We start from the raw sequence: 20,840 nt of genomic DNA on the forward strand, positions 1-20,840 counted from the left end.
GAAATTGTAAAAAAAAAAAAATTTGATGTTCAGTTTGAATTTGAAAACTAAAATCGAGTGGTCCTATTTTATAGGCAATGTTTTTGCAAGAGTTAAAAGACGTAGTTTTTCTAAATTATCCTTTAGTTTTATTTCTACTTAAACCTAGGGAAATAGGGGTATTTTGGAACACAAAAAAAAAAATCCAGTCCAAACAGATGCAGCCCTTAAATAGTAGTATAGAAATAATAACTTTAAAAAATAAAAAATAAAAAAAAAAAAAAAAAAGAAAACAAACAGTTTCTTCCATCTCCTCCCTCTCCTCCACGTATTGTAAAATTCCCACCATTGAAAATTCTGGGATATTAATGGTGTACTTTTTACCCGAGTTGCTTAACAAGATGCATTCAGAATTCGAACCATACACCAGAAACCAAGGTTCATGATCTGGTAAGGACTCAATCTCAGCCGAAGCTGTGGCAGAAGCAGATTTCCAATCCTTGCAGACACCACGGAAACTGAGAAGCTCAATTAGGCCTAACCTGTCTGCAATTGGTGATAACAGGTCAGAAGGAAGGTCAGACCATTTTCTCTCTGCCATTTGGCCATATGTAGTCCTGATAAGACCCGTTTCTATGGACATTCTATGCCTGCTAAACATGTTATAAGAACATAGAAAAAGATTACTGGAGAACTAGCAAGAAAGGAACTGATAAAACATAAAGAATTTTCCATTCATACAGGCATGTAGTGGAGTGTCCTAGAAGTAGTAAAGCTTCCTAATGCTTAAAAGGACACTAGTGGTGGAGCTACTCATATCATTGTGGTCATCATCATCATCACCATCATTAAAGAAAGAACAAAGAAAAAAGAATAAGGGCATTTAATGAAATCAGAAAAACAAAGCCCATTCAACATGATGAATTATTCATTATATGTTATATGGTCTTACAGAAAATGTGAACGAGGTCAAACAAATTCTAACGACAACCAAACTGGTCATCGTGTATAGTTCTTACCACAAAAGAAACTAACTAGCGTATTGAATAGCTCAATAACCAAACAATGCAATTCATCACCAAAATGACTGTACTCAAAGAATGCAATTCATCACCAACAAGAATCAATAATCATAAAGCAAATACCACATGCGTGAGAGCATGAGGTTCGGTAATGTAGCACATTTCTTCAGATTCTCTTTATTTAGGCTTCCATCTCAATGAAGTTTGCATTTATATTTAAGTATTAGTTCACTAAATTATATTAATTATGATTGCTAATATTGTTTAGTAGATAACGTGTCCAAAACAGGATTTAACCAAATATTGTCAAGAACAAAATTTTAAGAAGGGGGAATGAAGGATACTCAAGCATCAAAGCAACATATTACTAAAATTACAATCAGAATTGCCACTCTCTTTTTTCTTGATTGGTAAATTGCCACTCTTTTTTGTTTAGAAAAGAACCCGGAAATGTTGATGTCACATATTGTATATTTATTCATGATCATATTCATGGATCATCTATGCATGACATGTTATGGTAAACCTGCTACAATCGAGAGAAACAAAGACAAATAAAAAAGAACACATGCATTATATTACCTTGCAGATTGGGGTGAAGAAACCCCCTCCTCAAGAGAACAGAGATCTAGATTTACAGAGTGAGGATCAGCCATCACAATGTTAATTTGTGATAAGTGCAAAAATACTTAACCACATAGTTTTGTTTTATGTGTTGGGAAAGTCTAAACTAGTACACGTGCGCGCACACACACGCAAGAATTTTAGTTTCACTAGTTCACTAACAGCTGTCAGATTTTCCAAAGATCAATACTAGGTAGTTTTCGCAATCTTTAACACTTCTAATAACGTACTGGTCGCCTATCCCAAAAAAAAAAACGTACTGATCAGTTATTATTTTTATGATTGAAAAGATCTTAGCTTTGAAATAGATTTTATTAAGAGACCATATCATATCCCATAACCTCACTTTTATTAACACTAATCAAATCAAAATACATTATGATTCTCAAAAAAAAAAAAAAAAAAAAAAATTTTTCTTTTTTTTTTTTTTTTTTTTTTTTTTAAGATTAGCAAAAACTCAAGTTGAGACTGAAAATGGTTGATTACAAGAGAAAAAAAAATTGTAAATAAGAGGCGGACTGTTAAGGTGCTACAGTTTGGTATCACTATATTTTTTTTTCCTAGTCCTATTAAGCAAAGTTGTGTGCAAAACCAATGTACTAGTAGGTGGGACCCATTATTTAATAAAAGTGTTGCTTCAGTGCTTTGTGAATGTAAAATTGTCTTCTTGTTGACAAGTTAGTTATACATATATGGTAAGAATTAAAAAGTTGTTTATGCTAGGAGGGGCCTTTTACTATGTTTATTAATAGTTTACTACTTATACATAGAGGATTTTTGAGAAGGTCAGGGGGGCAGCTGCCCCCCCTCGACCCCACCTCCCTCCGCCCCTGCGTGTATAGTTCTTACCACAAAAGAAACTAACTAGCGTATTGAATAGCTCAATAACCAAACAATGCAATTCATCATCAAAATGACTGTACTCAAAGAATGCAATTCATCACCAACAATAATCAATAATCATAAAGCAAATACCTCATGCGTGAGAGCATGAGGTTCGGTAATGTAGCACATTCCTTCAAATTCTCTTTATTTAGGCTTCCATCTCAATGTAGTTTGCATTTCTATTTAAGTAGAGAACTTGTCCAAAACAGGATTTAACCAAAGCCTAAGCATTGTTCACAGGATATATATATATATATATATGTACACACACACTTCTCTTTCTAAGCATTGATGTCACGTATTGTATATTTATTCATGATCATATTCATGGATCATGTATGCATGAGATGTTATGGTAAACCTGCTACAATCGAGAGAAGCAAAGACAAATAAAAAAGAACACATGCATGATATTACCTTGCAGATTGGGGTGAAGAAACCCCCTCCTCAAGAGAACAGAGATCTAGATTTTCAGAGTGAGGATCAGCCATCACAATGTTAATTTGTGGTAAGTGCAAAAATACTAAACCACATAGTATTGTTTTATGTGTTGGGAAAGTCTAAACTAGTACACGCGCGCGCACGCACACACAAGAATTTTAGTTTCACTAGTTCACTAACAGCTGTCAGATTTTCCAAAGATCAATACTAGGTAGTTTTCGCAATCTTTAACACATCTAATAACGTGCTGATCTCCTATCCCAAAAAAAAAAAAAACGTACTGATCGGTTATTATTTTTATGGTTGAAAACATCTTAGCTTTGAAATAGATTTTATTAAGAGACCATATCATATCCCATAACCTCACCTTTATTAACACTAATCAAATCAAAATACATTACAGATTGTGACAATTTTGCATCTTGAAAAAAAAAAAAAAAAAAATAGAGGAAGAAGCTAAATTAGACTCCAAATGCAATCGGATGTGAGAGTGACTGAGTAAGACCCACTGGTTGTGGATTTTAATGAACCTGAAATGACCACCTCATTACTTCATCAATGTATAAATAATAATAATAAGAAATGAAGTACCAACAAAAGAGGGCATTTGGTCTAGTGGTATGATTCTCGCTTTGGGTGCGAGAGGTCCCGAGTTCGATTCTCGGAATGCCCCTAAAAACTATTTTGTTTTTCAACTAGATTATAATGGTGTCGTTTTGTTGGTACTTTTTTATGAATAAAATATAGAATAATATCACAAAAAAACAAATTTCCCTCCCAAACATTCTCAGCTTTCAGCCAAATCTTTTCCCACTGTCTTTTTTCAGTTCCCCTCCAAACCCCTAAAAATCTCCTAAACCCCTGTTTAATTTCCACTATTTCTCATCATGTTTTGTTGTGGCTTTCTTTTACTTTTGGGCTAATCAGGAGTGACCCAGATGCAAAAACACACTCTTTTTTGTTCTTCTATCCTATGATGGGCAAGGAAATTTAGCAGCAAAATAATGTATATATAGTTCATAAATTTTCCCAATGGCTGATGTTAGCGACTCTAGCAATACTCAGATTCTTGACTCTCAGCCTCAGCCCCCATCATCACCACCATCTGGTAAACCTTTTTTTTTTTTTTTCTTTTCTTTTCTATTTCTCTATTGATTTCTCTGCTCTTTGCTTTTGATCAAATGATTGAAAATGGGAAATTGTAAAATAACCACGTCTTAAACAGTAGAATAATTGTTTTTTATTTATTTATTTTATTTTAATAATAACGTGATTTTTATGTGGTAAAGTAGACAAATATATGGTAGTGTTAGTTTGTGTAATGAGATTTTTCTTTTGGGTACAAAAGTAGGAAATGAAGCTAATGATGTGACAGAAGTTGGGTATGCTATGGCTTATGAAGATACTGTTGTGCTTGATAGTCCATTAGCCGAAACCCAGTTGGAGAAACTTGTTTTTGATGATGAGGTTGTGGGTGCAGTATCTGAGTATGAGGAAGAGGTGGTGCTTGACAGTGAGGATGAGGGAGCGCAGGGAAGTAAAGTGGTTAATGTTGTTAATGGCGTATTGGACGGTAAAGCCAATAGAAGATTGAAAGGGAATGTGATGGGCTTGTGGAAGGGGCAGCTCAGTTCGCCCTGTAAGCGAGTGGACATGGCATTGGCATCAAATGTCTCCAACCAGGAACAATTTGGAGCAGGTTAGTGTCCACTAGTTTTATCTGAAATAGTATTTTGCTAGTGGGTTTTGAATTTTATTTTCTTCGTGTTATTTATGACTATTGTTGAGTCTTCATGTTGTGTTATAACTTATAAATGAACTTACATTTACATGTATATGCATTTCTTTAATCCTTCTGTGAGAAAAAAAAGGGGGCAATTTTGTGAAAACTATTCTGTGGATTGTTTGAAGGGAATAAAGGATCTTCTATAAATTTTGAGAGCACTGGTAGGGGAAAAGATCTATCTCATTCACCTCCAAGTGATTACAACCTTGCTAGATTGAATTACATCAATTCTCAGGAACTTGGGGAGTCAGCTGAAGCCAATGCACTCAGTTTTGTGGATCACTTCTTGTCATCAAACAATGTTGGCATGTCTCCAAGTGTTGGCCATGGAAAGACTTTTAGGGAGAAATCACTTCCTGTATTCAGTGCAAAAGGAACTCAAAGTTTGGCAAAGAGAATTAAACTTGGAACCGCAATTGTAAAAACAGGAGCCCTTGAATGGACTGATAGTGATCAGCATGGAGGTGGTGAAATTGCTAGCAAAAGGATGGAGGCATCTATTGATTTTGGAGGTTGCAGGCAGAAATCAGTGACAAGTCATCAGGACACCAGTGATCTTCACATTAAACAAGGTAGCAGCTTAGTTCATGGGGGCAAAGAGAACAATGAGTTCCTAAATCTCAGTAAGGAAATGATGCATTCAACTTGTGCTGATTCAAGATCTGCCTTATTCATCTCAAAAGAGATTAGCAGGACATTACAAGTAATTGAAAATAACCCTGTTGAGGAATTACAGGATCAGTTAGAAGCTAGCTTAACAGGACTACAGTTGGAAGCTAGCGATATGGAAAGAGAAACATCTGACATGTTTGATATTGGTTTTAACACTCAAGTGGCTGCTGAAGCTATGGAAGCTCTAGCATGTGGACTCCCTGCAGGTGACAGTTATGGTAATGCTTATCAAAGTCCAGAAAACACCCTTGATCATTCTACAAGAGGTGTAAATGAGAATGAAGCTCATTTTGGACATTCGTCCTTCCAAGAGACTGCTTGTTTTGATTTAGGAGACATAGCAAGAAAAACAAAGCGAAGAAAGCGTTCTGCTAGAAGATTTAGTAGAGGAAGTTCAGGTTCATTTCATAAGCAGTCTGTAAATCAGGAGTTAGATCTTGAGTTGGCAATAACAACAAAAGTGAGAAGAGGCAAGTCCTCTGATCAGAGACAGTTAAACAGTGGAAATTCTGGTGATGCAATTGAAAGTTTAGGCAGAAGATTTGTTAAGCCTAATAAGCAAAGAAAGGCAGAGGGATCTTCAGAAAGGAACAAACTTAAAGAGTTTAAGATTGATGTGTGTTCACCTTTGTCAGTTGAAAATATCTCACTTGGCAAAGTACAGTCCCAAGGAAAGTGTATGAATTTATCTCTGATTGCCCACAAGAATAGGCAGTGGATGTTAGGGGGTAATGTGATAAAGACTAAGAATCAATTAGATAATCCAGGAGATGTTATAATTCAATACAGAAGAAAGAAGAGCCGTGTAGTTGCTGATCCAGTTGAAGTTTTGAGAGCCAATGAAGGAAATTCCAAACTGGACTTCAATTCATCTAGGGAAGCTAGAAACAGCAAATTGAATCACAAAGATCAATTTGTTCAAAGAAAGGCAGAGGCATCTTCGGAAGGTACCAAACTTAAAGAGTTTGAGCTTGATGTGTGCTCTTCTGTGTCAGTTGAAAATATCTCACTTGCCAAGGGACAGTCCGGGAGGTGTATGAATCTATGTCCTGTTGTCGACCGAAACAGCCAAAGGATGTTAGAGGGTAAGTTGATAAGGACTAAGAATCTAGGAGAAAGGATAAATGATGGTGTTATAATTCAATACAGAAGAAAGGGGAGCCGTGTAGTAGTTGATCCAGTTGAAGTTTTGAGTGCTGATGGAGAATATTCCAAACTGGACTTCAGTTCATCTTGCGAAGCTAGAAACAGCAAATTGAATCATGATGATCAGTCGATTCAAGAGGTCACTGCCATAACCAATTCCTTAAGATCAAATCCATGGAGATATCCAAGAGGGAAAAGAACATGTCGTAGTGTACGAAGACATTCAAGTGGACCTAATAACATGCATGCCCCACTCACAACAGTAGATGGAAATGACAGAAATCTTCATTGTATTGAAAGTCAAAAAAGGTCAGAGGGCATTGAAAAAGTGAAGGGGAAAGCAAATTCACCAGTATATGCTTGCCCACATCGGCATTCTACAAAAACTGATGAACCAGGTTCTGTGGGTGCTATTTCAAACTGTGAATCAGACGCCATCAATACAAGAGTATTTCCTACAGGTTTGTGCGGAGCCAGGGCATCTATGCAATCTGGAAGTCTAAATGGGAAAGATTCTACATTATCAACTGGTGGTGCAGGAAAGAACCATAAGTTGGAGGTGTTATCAAACAAGACTACTGAGCCATCTGGTTCAGAAAAAACTACTACATTTAGCTCCGCCAAGGGCATAAATGTGGCAACATCCAATTGTATATATTATGATTATCACAAAAAACCATGCAACAAAAACCTACCAAAATCATCCTTTTTGAAAGAGCTTTTAAGACTGGGTGTCCCTGAGTCAACACCTGAGATTACATGGAAAGACTCAAGAAGACGAAGAGATATGGCATTTGTTCGAGTCTTGTTTAGCCAGCATTTGGACAACAATATCATCAAGCAACAGAAAAAGGTAGATCTTGGAAGCTTTTCAATTAAAATGCTTTTAGTATTTACTTGTTCATGATTTTCTAAATCCCAATTTGTTAGCTAGTCTAATTTGGAGGTCTGGACTCTCTTGAAGTAGTTCATTTAATCAAATTTGGAGGTTTCGGTTCCCTTGAAGCAACTAACAAAAACAATGTCCATAACATTTGTACTCTGCATGTGAAATTACCATAATTCATGTCTTAACTTATATTTATTTTCTTCTAGCAGATCCTGGGACGACTGGGCATATCCATTGCGTCATGTTGCAGGGATGCCACACATTTCATAGCTGACAAATTTGCACGTACAAGGAATATGTTGGAAGCCATTGCTCTTGGAAAACTAGTGGTGACACATTTATGGCTAGAGAGCTGTGGACAAGCAAGCTGCTTCATTGATGAGAAAAATTACATTCTGAGGGATACCAAAAAGGAAAAGGAAATTGGCTTTAGCATGCCTGTCTCACTAACTCGTGCAAGCCAACATCCACTTCTAAAGGTAGGCATTTGTTAATTGGCTCTAACCAGATAGAGCTTTGGCCTGCTTGCAAATTGGTTATCTCTTGTCTTGTCAAATGAGTTGTTTTTACATGCTGATGTCTGTTACCTTACAATTTTTTTTTTTGATAATCGTTACCTTACAAATGTCGCTTCTTCCCTGTAGGGTCGCAGAGTCGTCATTACCCCAAGTATAAAACCTGATAAAGAAATGATTACAAGCTTGGTCAAAGCAGTTCATGGCCAGGTATGTAATATGTCAATATGTGTAAATCCAAAGCTAGCATCTATTAGTTCATTGTTGGTAGCAATGTAGTGCCTGTCCTAATGTAGTTAAATTATATTATGATCTGTTTTCTGTTTTTTCCCTGCATCTCACAGATGCAATGATATTCTATGTACTATTTACCTCTTTGATGTTTTACTGAGTTTCTGATAAATTGCTCCTCAGCCAGTGGAGAGAAGTCAAGTATTTCCAGCAAAGAATGAAAAGATCCTAGATGATCTTTTGATTCTTTCTTGTGAAGAAGATCATGCAATCTGTATGCCTTTCCTTCAGAAAGGTATACATCTATCATCCATCTTCTTTTTCTATAAAACAAATACTAGAGTTGTTGTAAATGACATATTGTACCACCTGTTCTTGCAGGAGTTGCAGTTTACAGTTCAGAGCTTTTACTGAATGGAATAGTTATTCAGAAATTGGAATACAAAAGGTTGGTATTGGTACGACAACTATATTGTAATATTGAAGTGTGCATATGCAAGCTGGGGTTTGAGTTTGAATCTAGCATTCACAAGTTCTAGAAATCTGGTTCACACCAACTTATCATTAGCTAGTATCCACCTTGAAAATGTTTTTCATGCTTTTAAAAGCTTTTCACTGAACAAATGATTAACCAGGCACATTTTTAAGTCCAAGTGGCACTTAGCTGGTAGTATGGGGTTACGGCAACTCAATCCATGGAGTAGCATAAAGTGCTAAAGGTCTCCCCAAATTACTTCAGAAATTTGATCTGTTGAAGATGAGTACTCCACTTAAGTTAATGGTAGACAACAGATAACTTTGGAGACCAAATAAAGTATTAACCAGGGCCCTTAATTGCCCTAGTAAGAAATACCATGCGACTTTGATTTAATTAAACATGTATTGCAATAACAGTAGCATTGCATTTTTGTAATTGCATTGATAATCTGAATCTTTCTAGCACAAGATCAAGGAAAGATGATGACTTTTGTCTTTTTGTATGCAATGTATTTAGTTTTCCCTTATTGGTTTTTGCGTTTGTGGGTGCTAGAATTCCTTGCAGCAGAATCAGCTTTCTGATGGAAAGGGAGGGTTGGTCATTTTTGTTGTAAATTATATATCAGAAGTTCACCGGAGTTCTTTTGGTAATCATAGAAACTTTTGCATATTTGTTACATACAGAATTAAAAATGGAGAAAGCACAAAGTTCTCATACTTCTCTTGTATTCAATTTCCATTTAAGGAAAGAATTTAAGGAATGAATTGGATTTACTTATTAATGTACACATCAAATAAAAGTAATAAGAACTTATCAGTTTTATTTTTTCCATTGCCGCAGCCAAAAAAAAAAAACTGGAAAAAGCCAGGCAAATTGCTATCATGCAAATGTTGCATCTGAGCTTTTATTAGGTACAAGTAAACAGAACACTTGCAGAGCCATGGAATCCAGTGGTAACTAATTAGTAGGAGTAATAAGGAGAAGACAAGTTTGATCAACACCTTCCCAAGAAGCCATGGAAATTAAAGGAGCATATAACAAAAACGTTTCAACCCTAGCAGACCAGACCAGACCAATCACAAAACAAACAATAGTCATAACTACAGTCTACAGCTAGTCATATACATACTTGTAAGCTGTAAGAGCTTGTTGGATAATAAAACAACATGTCGTTTTTTAACTGAAAATTTGAATGGAGAAAAGAGATATGGCTAATGTTAATTATGCCATTGAGACCTTTTTTATTTATGACGAATGCTAATGTTGATTATAACTACCCCTTTTCCTTTGCTGATTATCACTTTAATAGCTTAGCCAATAACTTAAAAAAAAAAAAATAGTAATATTTATTATTATCAAAACCAGAAGATTAGTTTTTTCGTTTCAGTCCAAGCGTTGCTTAGAGTTGACCTTTGCTCCCTTTATGGTACATGTTCATATCGACACTCCTTACAAAATGCAGTAAAAAAGACATTTGAGGTTGGCAACTTGGAGACTGCCTTGTGAGAAATGGCAGTATGGCACTCCAATCAATCACTCTTTCACCATTCATGAAAAATCTTAGTTTTTGCAAGAGATGCCTTAAGTGAGTGCATATGTAATTTGCTAAGTACCCACGATTCTAGGTAAAAAATTAATGATGTAATTTTTTTTTTTTTTTTTTGAGAAACAATTAATGATGTAATTTGGATACACAGTATGCAGAGAAATTCCAGTGAATAAGAGATGCTACTTTCATAGCAGTTACTCGGCAAGTTGCTGTAGCAGAACATATATCTTTATTGAATCAACAAGCATTTTATCCAAACCAAAAGAGACCTGAATTGTTTATCAGGTTACAAAGAACTAGCAGCAGGACTAAAAACTACAAAAACACAAGATTACAGGAATACAACCACTTTCTCATATCAGATTTCACATCTTAAAACAAGAAAACATACTAAAAAACAAAGCAGGACTTAAATGAGCAATCAGCAGCCTTTAAATTTCCTTCTTTACTGAGTCTGGGAGATTCCTTATTAACCTCTCCAAATTTTGGAAGGAGAATGTTTTCCATCTCATTCAGATAGATTTCATTTATTGGTAAGTACGACCTTTTATACCTATTAAGCCTTGACTAGTCCCTAATCAACCTTAATCTTAGATAGTAGGTGTGCTGGTTGGTCAAAGCTCATCAGTGTGCTTGGCTTTGATAATTGATACTATTGTTGCACAAACAACATTACACTGGCTTTGGCTGACCTGCCAAAATTACCCCTCAAAACTTTTAGTTTTTAATATTTTGTCTTATGGTCCAATCCAAGAAGTTGCAACTTGGAAGGGTGTTTTTCTGTCCATCACATTTTGGTGGGACTGTGGCACGTTGCTATCTATTTTAAAGCTCTCTCTCTCTCTCTCTCTCTCAAACCTTGTACTTGTCTGGTGAGCCAAGCTGAAAGCTCAAAATACAATCTTTCTGCAAGAAAGTATGTTAAGGTATGGCCTAAGGTTGGTTTCTCTGTGTTTACTTTTTCTATGTTGATCCTTGGAAAGAAGTACTTGAAGTTTCAGCTTTTGTTTCTTTCTCCTTCAACCGAATCTTTTTTTTGGGGTTTATAGAGCTTAAGGGGCATCATCTTCTTCCTGGGCAATTAAAAACAAGGCAGATTTGATTTCAAGCCCCATTTTGACCCATGTCTTTTCTATGTGAATGGAGGACTCATTTCTCAATTATGGGTTACTGAAATGGCATAATTGCTGGCCATTTCAAAATTGATCAATATGGGTGCACCCCATTTAAATTAGCCCTTTAATTAATGAAATTTAGTTTTGTTTGCTTTGTTTCATATATGCTGAAGTGAATATAGCTCAAAATATGTTCCTATTGTTTTAACAGCAAAAATGTCTCCATTTCAAGAGCTTTGCTTGCTCAAAGCTTCTACAGGTTACTATCAACCCAGACTGGAAGGTGTGTCAAAGTTACCTACACTTTTACCATATATTTATATTCAAATTTACTTTTCTTACCTTGGATATTTCTTTCTTTCTTTCTTTTTGTTTTTGATATGACCACATTAGATGTGCATGCTGATCCAATAATAAGCTGTAAAATATTATTATATGCTAGGAATTTTCATGGATGGTGGTATAGTAACACCTATATTAGTTTTTTTTTGAGAATGATACAATAAAAGGTCTACCTATATTAGTTAAATGATACAATAAAAGGTCTACCTCTTTTTTTTATTTTTTATGTTTTATATTTGTTTGTTAGTGCCTAGAGTTGCCACATTACTGGGTATCTGCACAGACCTTTCCAAGATACAATTATAAAACACTTTCTTTAAAATATAAAACATTATTATATGTTTTATATTTCTTTATTTATCATATATATATATAACACTTTCTATAAAATGCTGTTGCTAGTAGTACTCAACCAGTTTTTGGTCTACCCGGAAGTATGTATCAGCACCACTTGTGTGATAGTGAAGGTTTTATAGTGTATACAAGTGATTGTTTTAACTAATATCACATCATTATATACCTACTGGAACTAGCTTTTTGTTTTGTCCTGTTGTCCTGCACTTTTAGCGTATTCATCGTTTGTTGTGTTGAATAAAATAATGGTATTTCTGTAAGAAATTTGTCATCTGTGAGTAGGGGTTGTTAGAGGCAGCCTTAATCAGGCAGTTGTGTATCCACTGCCATTCCTATAGTCAAAGATGCTTATTAGGCATAAACAATGGCTAGTCTAAAAGAAAAAAATGAGACATTTTGACCTGGTGGGATCAGGTTGTATCTAACCTCTACAACCAGTATAAAACCTAGAATCCACTAATGAAGAAGCTTAAATTCACAAGTGAAAAAAAAAAAATTTGATATTTTATTTTTTTTACAAAATAATTATGAAAACACGCCTAAGGGCCAAGAGGCCTTAAACCATACTAATAATCTCTAGGCTTAGCTAAACAAAGAGATAAACAAGTACACACTTAAATCACATGAAAGTGAGCTTAATCTCATGTGATTGGCCAAGATTCTCATTGATTGCACTCTCCCAAAATACATGGGTCAACATTCTTGCATCATTATGCTAACCAAACATTCTCAAAAAAATCCAGAATTTGTGAATGTGATCAAATGGTATATGTTGGACCATGAAATTTTCCAACTTTCTTTGATTAATGAATCCACCCAAGTTGGGATCATTTTGGTTTGATGCTTAAAACCCTTTCTTATGTTATAACATAGCAAGCTAGAAGGCAAGGTAGCATTGATAACTGGAGGAGCAAGTGGCATAGGAAAGGCAACTGCAGCAAAATTTATCAACAATGGTGCTAAAGTTGTTATTGCTGATATCCAACATCAACTTGGCCAACACACTGCAAAAGAGCTTGGAACCAATGCTACTTTTGTTGCCTGTGATGTCACTAAAGAGTCTGACATATCCAACGCTGTTAATTTTACCATCTCTAAGTACAACCAACTAGATATCATGTACAACAATGCAGGGGTGCCCTGCAAAACTCCCCCAAGCATTGTGGACCTTGATCTGGCAGTTTTTGATAAAATCATGGACATCAACGTGCGGGGAGTCATGGCTGGGATCAAACATGCATCACGTGTGATGATCCCGCGTCAAACTGGATCAATTCTCTGCACAGCTAGTGTTACAGGACTAATGGGTGGGTTAGCACAGCACACATATTCTGTGTCCAAATCTGCTGTTATAGGCATTGTTAAGTCTGTGGCTGCAGAGCTATGCAAGTATGGAATCCGGGTGAATTGTATATCACCATTTGCCATTCCAACTAAGTTTGTAATGGATGAAATGAGTCAGGTTTTTCCTGGTGTAGATGATCAAAGGCTTGTAGAAATGGTTACTAATGCTGGTGTTTTGGAGGGAACTAGTTGTGAACCCAATGATGTAGCTAATGCTGCGCTCTATCTTGTTTCTGATGATGCCAAGTATGTTAGTGGGCATAATTTGGTATTAGATGGAGGCTTTACATCTTTTAAGCATTTGGGGTTTCCTGCACCAGATGAAGTGCAGTAAAAATTTGAACAGAGAAACTAGAAACAGAAATTTGCAAGTATAAGGAGCACAAATGAATGTATTCACATCCATTCCTTTTAATTGACTCTAGTTTACATGTCCAAGCATTCTACCTCTAGAGAGAATTCAAGCATGGATTGTTTCAAGTTGACTTTCTGCATTAAAGCTAATCTTTCATGGTGTATGCAAAAACCAACCTCATCCCCTTAAGTAACATTGTTTAGAGTGATGCATATAGAGAGTTGAGTTCAAGTCGGTGACCTGCTTAGTTTCAGAAAGCAATATATATGGCTTAAGCAATAAAATACATGTACTACCTATATATGTTCATTCAAAACTAACTGTGCTAAACAAACAATAGGATTAGTCCTGTCTTGCACAATCATGAGAAGAAATTCATGGAACACAGCTGAACTTCCATCACACAAATATTACTCAAAAAAAAAAAAAGTGACACAATTTGGAGCACCTGGTAATTCTAACAAGCACATGGTCAAAAAATCTTTCTTTTATTATTTGGTCTCAACCTATCCTATCTATAATCTTAAGAGCCTTGTCCTTGCATGCAACTTCATCAGAGTGGGGGGCCTTTGGATTGACAAGCTGATGACGGTGTTCAAGCTCCAAGTAGGACAACCTCAAACAAACCATGTGAGCTAAGCTAGGGTGCATCTTCACAGATTTATTACTTCAATACCGCAGAAGAAGTGACAAAGTAGTATATATATTAACAAATTTTTTCTTGGCTTGATTGGTTAGAAGTATCAAAATTGTTCTAGAACAAGCTTGCGCATGAAATCTTCTGGAGCTGAAATGCAGTTCGAACAAAATAAAGATTAATGCTCCTGCTGTTAGAATTTAACCAAAAGAAATGAATCTTGCATGTGAACAAATTCAACAATAATACATTGAAGAATAAAAAGGTTAAACCTATGGAGAATGATTCTCTCCATTTGCTTTGACATTTAGAGAGCCTATTTCATGATGAAGATTTAGTTTACATGCATCTAAGGTTTACATGGTACCATATCATCTAAATTTTTTCATTCTACCAAATAAGAAATGATATCTTATTTTAAATGACTTGGTACCTTATTCACCTTTAGATTTGTGAAATACCATGTCTTCAACCTTAAAATGGACCGCTTCCATTTCAAAGTAAATGGATCGGTAAAAATTACTAAAAAAAATAAAGCCCCTTTTGTTAAGTTAATAAATCAATGGTTTGACATAAGAGGAGGACTGATACCTAAGCCACCGGTGAACAGTCTGAATTGGTCTAGGGCCTGTCTGATAAACATCTCCACTCCACTCACTACGATGGCCCCAACCTCTGCAGCCTCTTGTATGAGCCGTGTATTTCTAGGTGTATAGACCGCATCAAAAACCAGCTCATATGCTCTCAAGGTCTCCTAAAGAAGCATGACAAGAGGCAATACATTGTTCAATGTGTTCTTCTGAGTTATTACCTATTTGCTCAGAGAGAGTGAGAGAGACAACCTTTGAGACAGGAGTTTGATCAGTATTTGGTTCCATTCCAACAGCAGAAGCATTTGCAAGGATCATTCCCTCCTGAGGGCAGAATCTTTTTAAGCATTCATATGGTAGAGCTTCCCCTGAAACTGCATCTGCAAGCACCTTTGCTCTCTCTTTTCAAAAGAGAAATGTCAAGATTAGAGACAAGAAAGCTGATCTTCAATTGTAATACTAAAAAGGAGAGAACAATATTGCCTTATTACCATAATCCGGTTGAATATGACAGCCTGAGCACCTCTACTTTTAGCACCAAAAGCAAGTGCTCTTCCTGCACCTCCTGCTCCAACCAATGCAAATGTTTTCCCAGCTATAGGAGAAGTACGTAATGCTTCTCCATTGGCAACTCGTCTCTCTGTCCAGACAAAATAAACATAAGTAATTCTATCTAGACACCACTTGATATAACAGTCTATTCTTTTACCTATACTATCATTATACATGGTCGTCCATCAAGTAATCATCCATTTCAGGTTGCTGGTAATTCTGTTTAAAAACATCAAATTATTAATAGTATTGCAAAACAAACAAGTAGAGGTCATGAAACCTGTAACAAACAAAGCAATCAATTACTCCATTCTCCTCAAAACAATATACATTTATATTCCTGACCCGAGTAGTACTCAACTTTAAATGATATACAAAGAATTAGAAAGATACATACAGCCATCGTCTAAATAATCGAGAAAGTAACACTTCAATTATCACAGTACCTCTTAATGCATCCTCTATTGCAGTGATAGAAGCCTCACAATCTGTGTTATAACCGATCAGCTTCCCATCAATAGGCCTCCTGACTATAGTATTTACAGCTCCTATAGACTGATTGAGAAAGCATACCACAATTTAGAAGCTTATATAAACATGATCCTACAATTAACACAGCAATAAAAAAAGTAGTGTGCCTTGCAGCTGAAACCCTGAAGTATCGTTATTAATGTCTGATATCTAGGCCTCCATAGAAGATTTGTTAATGTCAACTTCTGGATTTTAATAATCCCAATTACTCAGCTGAGTTGTATATATCTAATACACCTTCATTCCAGGTCTTGTGCAATTGGCTGGTGCTCAAGACAGACTTGGATTTGTGGAATTACAGTAATGTCACAAAGGATCATAAGTGGTCTACTTATTTGACAATAAAAATTTTCATTATATATGGCCTAATATATAGCAAATATATGTAGGGATTGTTGTTAAAGGAACAAAGTCAACAAACCTATAGCAATGTTTTTAAAGTTTTTTCCTCTTGTTCAGGTAGCAGTTCAAAAAAAGTGTTTATATTACCAAGTTTACTGACCTTAGCCAGTGGATGGACTTCATCACTACACCTAACTGCAGCTTCTTTGTGTGGGATTCCAACACTACAAGTTTCATCGAATAAAGGGAAAAAAACCTTACATTAGAGAAAAAAAGCATTGGCATTGTACCAAACAAGCACAGTTTATACATTTGGCCAGTGCAAAAGTGTGCACCATGATATTTGAGAAAGCAAATGCCTAATGTAACAGTTGATACCCACAAACTAAAAAGAATATTGAGCCTGTTATGAATGGAGAACAGGTAGCGTACGTAAATCATAGAAGTATCTGATACTCTAGGTGATAACATTATTTAGAACAAGTTTTTTGAAGGAGTCAAGTTGCAAAAGAACCTTACAAGACAAGCAATGGGATGCTCCTCTTCTTTTTCTTTTATGAGAGAGTGGCTGCATACCTCAAACCTGCGAAGTCAGTGCCTGTATAGGTTCTAAAGAATTCCTTGATATCATCGACCAGCATGGGAACCTAAATTCCATTATATCCCGTGTGTCTAAAGGCAGGGTTGTGCAGAATAGGACCCTCGCTATGACCTAATGGATTTGAAATTAGTCCAAAAACTTTTGTATCTGCATTCAAGTATTCAAGTTTGTAAACAGGCTGACTAAAGTTGGCAACCCAGGTACTGATTTTCCTGCCAGAGATCTATACACTAAAAATCCACCAAATTTAGGACCCAATAGTAGGTCTTCCTAAGCATCACTACTAAGGTTCCTTGTCATTAAAATAAGCTACTGAATTTTATTAATAAAAAATATTCTAAAATAACATGACTACAAAAGAGGTTATAGTTATCCTTTTCCGAGTAGTACTTGGGCTCTAGAAATAACCTATTCCTAGAATGAATAGAAATACTAATAATAATTAAATAAAAGACTTAATAATATGTAAACATAAAATAGGACTCATGGGCCTTTGGTTCGGCAAGGATAGCCCTTTCCAGATTTCTAGAAATTACCAAATTGCTCTTATTCTAATAGAACTTAATTAAAATTGATCCAGTAGTTTATCAACTTAAAAGACTCAATACTAATAATTACAATGACCTATAAAAGGTGCTAAAAAGGTCTGACATCAAAACTAGACCACGATTCTTGAATCTTTGTATATTTAATCTTCTTTTTCCTTGAGCTCTTCCTTGTCCTCATCATTTCTTATTCTCAATGTAAATTTAGTTTCAGATTAATAAAATGATGAATTTTTCAATTATGGTTTTCTTATTTTTTTTCAATAATTAAATAAGTGGTGACTTCATTGTAAAAACCTTAATATAAAAGGGAAAATATAATCAGTTGAACCTCTATTTTGAGAGGCAAATAACACGACTCCACCCATTCACATGGGTTTATCCCAATACCAAAACAGGCTAGAAGCGTGGTCTCTCACAATTAACCAATAAAGCACAAACATTAGTGTTGTTGTTGGTATCTTTTTTAATGACAATAAAATTCAATATATTCATGTGTTTGAATTTAATTTGTAAACCAATATTGAACCTCATAAGTTTCAAATCCTATGCTATCTATTAAAAGAGAAACAAAAAAATAATTATAGTTTCATAGAAGAACTCTCTCTCTCTCTCTCTCTCTCTCATACAATAGAGTTAGCGAATTATGTTGCATAATTGTTGACATAAATTTCTCTTCTCATTGTGCCTTGTATTTTGCATGCATATAGTTGATTCTTTATTTTCTCTACAGAGATCTAGAGATAAAGTGGACAAATTTCATTACAAAGATGGCAATATTTGACATGACCAATGTACATGAATTCAATGCACATATGTTCTTGCATATTAGTGTTTAATATAAATAGGTTCATGTTTACTTGCTCGTTTCTTGTTTGGGTGGGAGAGGAGGTCATGTCAGCACACTAATGAAATGAAACAATCCTCTTATTTCCTTGAGATTTAGGTGAGACTAATTGCCACACGAGATGGGCCTGAAGGCCCATTATTTTGTGCTTCATAGGTTGGGCCGAAAAGCACAATGAAATGGGCCATGTCAGGCAAGGATTATTATTATTATTTTTATGGAAGCTACAGCACACCAAATGGGCTTATAAGTCCATAATCTCTCGCTTCACAAATTGGATCCAAAGCCTAAACCTTTTCACTACATGGATCAAGGGACTTCACTCTGTCAAAGTTTTTGCATCGAGTTTCAAAATCACCGACCCTTAAAAAAAAAAAAAAGGTTTTCAAAATAACTGATTCTGTTATTTTGCACACGTCATTCAACTGTTGTTGTGGTGATAGGCGATACTGTTACTATAAATACTTTTCTCCCGAGCCAATTCAATCTATATCTCTATGAAACTGAAATAAAGAAAGAGTGGCGGGCGAAATCAAAGAATTGTGAAGAAGAGTGAGAGTTTCCCTGAAAGCTTTTCTCTCAATCTGCTTCGGTATTCACGTAGAAGAGTGAGTGTATGTACTCTCTACTCTTTCTATTCGCTTCAGTTTTTTGTATTTGTGGAAGTTATATTTATGTTCTGTATAGTGTTTGTGGGTGCTTTGTTTGGTTGGCAACACTATGAAAAATACTTGAAAATAATGTAATAGTTTGAGCTTTTAAGAATTTAAACAACTTCAAGTTTTTGGGTGTCATTAATAATAATAATAATGTATGAGCAATTTCAATGACCGGGAATTTTTCTTCTGTTGAGTACTTAGAATTTTGATATTCACAAATCTGTTAACCCCTTAGTTTTTATTCTTGCGTTTTAAAGAAGCAGCATTAGGGTTTTACTAGGGTTCTAGAATTTGGGAATTTGAAGGACTAGAGAGTATGTAATGCTTTTTTAATTTCTGGGTCTTCCTCTGTTTGTCTAATTAAGATATATGTATGTGTGTGTGTGTGTGTGTATATATATATATAAGGTAGTTCTTGCTCTTGAATGATTCATTCTTTAAATTATTTCAAGAATGAAATGAATTTGGGTCTTGTGGTGCAAAGTACTAATTCTTTTATATATATATATATATAGTGCTTTTCAAGATTTCTCATTGGACTTATTTTTCTGGTGCAGCCAAATCGTGATTTTCAATTCGTTTTCTTGTTTGGCAAGATCATTGATTTAAAAGCGATGAAGGTGTATTTCCCTTCATTAATGCTGCCCTGTATTAAGTTTTGCCCAAACGAGGATGAGCTGATCTACTACTATCTTCATCCAAAGGTTATCGGTGAGCCACTGTCTTTAGGAGGTGTTGAAGTTGTACATGTACCGGAATTTGATGTGTTTAGGGTGAAAGAACCTGACAAAATTTGGGACATGATTTGGGGTGAGGATTCAGCACCAGACCGTGTATATTTCTTCACTACTGCATCAGCTGCACAGTCATTGTTGGAAACTTGTTGGAGATATGAAGCCTCTGAGGTGATCTATGATGAAAATACTGGCTACCCTATTGCCATCAAGCGGCAGTTCTATTACGAGAACCATGATTCACCTCAAGATGGTTACTGGATCATGAACGAGTACAGCCTTGATGTTGAGGGTTCTATGCTTCTGTTACCTTCCTCCTCCCATGTGGCCTGTGAACTGTGTAAGAATAATCTAGATGAGATTGACCAAAATGAGACTACTGCCTTTTTTGATGAGTACCAATGCAAGACTACCACTTATTTTGATGAGTACCAAAATGAGATTGCTATTTCATTTGATGAGGACCAAAACGAGACTACTACCTATTTTAACGAGTACCAAAATGAGGCTACCGTTTCATTTGATGAGGACCAAAACAAGACTAATTCTAAGAAGAAGAAGTTACCAGTACAGCTGCAACAATGTCACCCAAGAAAGAAGCAGAATTGTAATTGAACCCAAGCACAAGGGCAGAGTGACATTGAACTTGAACCGACCCAAGATCAAGGTCAATTTGGTATTGAGGAATTTTAGAACTGATATGTTTGATGATTTTTTTCGTAGAATTTTAGGACTCTAATCATGATCCCTTGTTGCTCTTACCAACTGTACCACCTTTTTGGAAAACTTCTGTGCTCATTGACTAGTATTACTACTTTTACTATATGTTCTAACAATTTCAAAATTTCAGTACTGGGTTCTTTATTTTATTGTGTTGAGTTTACATAGTTATTTGCAATATTGTTATTTCCCATCTTCTATGACATTCTTCTATTTGCATTTCCCACAAATTTGGTGAGAATATAGGTTCAATAAGAAAATCAATGTCTATCTACCCCGAGTTTTATACATTTGTAGGATTACAAGGAAACTCCTTAAACTTGAAATGATAGGGCATGGACCCCTTCGAGCTACA

The 20,840-nt window shown here is 35.5% G+C and overlaps 4 protein-coding genes and 1 non-coding gene across 6 annotated transcripts; 4 read left to right on the top strand and 1 right to left on the bottom strand.

The window, feature by feature from the left end:
- Window positions 1–3,552: 3,552 nt before the first annotated feature.
- TRNAP-UGG (transfer RNA proline (anticodon UGG)) lies at window positions 3,553–3,624 on the top strand. Its single transcript has one exon. It is a non-coding gene; the product is annotated as a tRNA-Pro (tRNA).
- Window positions 3,625–3,740: 116 nt separating this feature from the next.
- Window positions 3,741–8,907, top strand: LOC112003972 (uncharacterized). The gene is made up of 8 exons (XM_065771694.1): window positions 3,741–4,059; window positions 4,303–4,650; window positions 4,863–7,408; window positions 7,654–7,923; window positions 8,089–8,169; window positions 8,374–8,485; window positions 8,572–8,638; window positions 8,826–8,907. Exons 1-8 carry the CDS (start codon window positions 3,984–3,986, stop codon window positions 8,905–8,907), a joined length of 3,582 nt encoding a protein of 1,193 aa, XP_065627766.1. The 5' UTR covers window positions 3,741–3,983.
- Window positions 8,908–10,988: 2,081 nt separating this feature from the next.
- On the top strand, window positions 10,989–13,857 carry LOC112003969 (secoisolariciresinol dehydrogenase). Of its 2 annotated transcripts, none has more exons than XM_024036193.2 (3): window positions 10,989–11,155; window positions 11,544–11,615; window positions 12,902–13,857. In XM_024036193.2, exons 1-3 carry the CDS (start codon window positions 11,136–11,138, stop codon window positions 13,704–13,706), a joined length of 897 nt encoding a protein of 298 aa, XP_023891961.2. In that variant the 5' UTR covers window positions 10,989–11,135; the 3' UTR covers window positions 13,707–13,857. The 2 variants fall into 2 exon arrangements, with proteins under 2 accessions (XP_023891961.2, XP_023891962.2); XM_024036194.2 differs by having other exon boundaries at window positions 10,990–11,143.
- Window positions 13,858–13,971: 114 nt separating this feature from the next.
- On the bottom strand, window positions 13,972–17,037 carry LOC136066806 (bifunctional 3-dehydroquinate dehydratase/shikimate dehydrogenase, chloroplastic-like). Its single transcript, XM_065771695.1, has 7 exons — window positions 16,963–17,037; window positions 16,540–16,635; window positions 15,953–16,061; window positions 15,446–15,594; window positions 15,207–15,355; window positions 14,956–15,118; window positions 13,972–14,514 (listed from the first exon to the last, which is right to left on the bottom strand). The coding sequence occupies exons 1-5, from the start codon at window positions 17,035–17,037 to the stop codon at window positions 15,296–15,298; spliced, it is 489 nt and encodes a 162-aa protein (XP_065627767.1). The 3' UTR covers window positions 13,972–14,514; window positions 14,956–15,118; window positions 15,207–15,295.
- Window positions 17,038–18,857: 1,820 nt separating this feature from the next.
- Window positions 18,858–20,688, top strand: LOC111989683 (uncharacterized). The gene is made up of 2 exons (XM_024021471.2): window positions 18,858–18,986; window positions 19,589–20,688. Exon 2 carries the CDS (start codon window positions 19,646–19,648, stop codon window positions 20,378–20,380), a length of 735 nt encoding a protein of 244 aa, XP_023877239.1. The 5' UTR covers window positions 18,858–18,986; window positions 19,589–19,645; the 3' UTR covers window positions 20,381–20,688.
- The last annotated feature ends 152 nt before the right edge of the window (window positions 20,689–20,840 follow it).

This window comes from Quercus suber, unplaced genomic scaffold, assembly GCF_002906115.3.
Source record: "Quercus suber isolate HL8 unplaced genomic scaffold, Cork oak 2.0 scaffold_47, whole genome shotgun sequence".
NCBI classification, from domain to species: Eukaryota; Viridiplantae; Streptophyta; class Magnoliopsida; order Fagales; family Fagaceae; genus Quercus; species Quercus suber.

What these genes read in the sequence shown, in the direction of transcription:
- LOC136066806 (XM_065771695.1), bottom strand. Translation starts at nt 17,037, where the DNA reads ATGGAATTTAGGTTCCCATGCTGGTCGATGATATCAAGGAATTCTTTA. An exon ending in AAGTCCATCCACTGGCTAAG is followed by an intron (nt 16,062 to 16,539) that starts GTCAGTAAACTT and finishes TTTCTCAATCAG; the next exon opens with TCTATAGGAGCTGTAAATAC. An exon ending in AATAGAGGATGCATTAAGAG is followed by an intron (nt 15,595 to 15,952) that starts GTACTGTGATAA and finishes TTGTCTGGACAG; the next exon opens with AGAGACGAGTTGCCAATGGA.
- LOC112003972 (XM_065771694.1), top strand. Translation starts at nt 3,984, where the DNA reads ATGGCTGATGTTAGCGACTCTAGCAATACTCAGATTCTTGACTCTCAG. An exon ending in TCATCAAGCAACAGAAAAAG is followed by an intron (nt 7,409 to 7,653) that starts GTAGATCTTGGA and finishes TTCTTCTAGCAG; the next exon opens with ATCCTGGGACGACTGGGCAT. An exon ending in GCCAACATCCACTTCTAAAG is followed by an intron (nt 7,924 to 8,088) that starts GTAGGCATTTGT and finishes TCTTCCCTGTAG; the next exon opens with GGTCGCAGAGTCGTCATTAC.
- LOC111989683 (XM_024021471.2), top strand. Translation starts at nt 19,646, where the DNA reads ATGAAGGTGTATTTCCCTTCATTAATGCTGCCCTGTATTAAGTTTTGC.
- LOC112003969 (XM_024036193.2), top strand. Translation starts at nt 11,136, where the DNA reads ATGTTAAGGTATGGCCTAAG. An exon ending in ATGTTAAGGTATGGCCTAAG is followed by an intron (nt 11,156 to 11,543) that starts GTTGGTTTCTCT and finishes TTGTTTTAACAG; the next exon opens with CAAAAATGTCTCCATTTCAA. An exon ending in CTATCAACCCAGACTGGAAG is followed by an intron (nt 11,616 to 12,901) that starts GTGTGTCAAAGT and finishes GTTATAACATAG; the next exon opens with CAAGCTAGAAGGCAAGGTAG.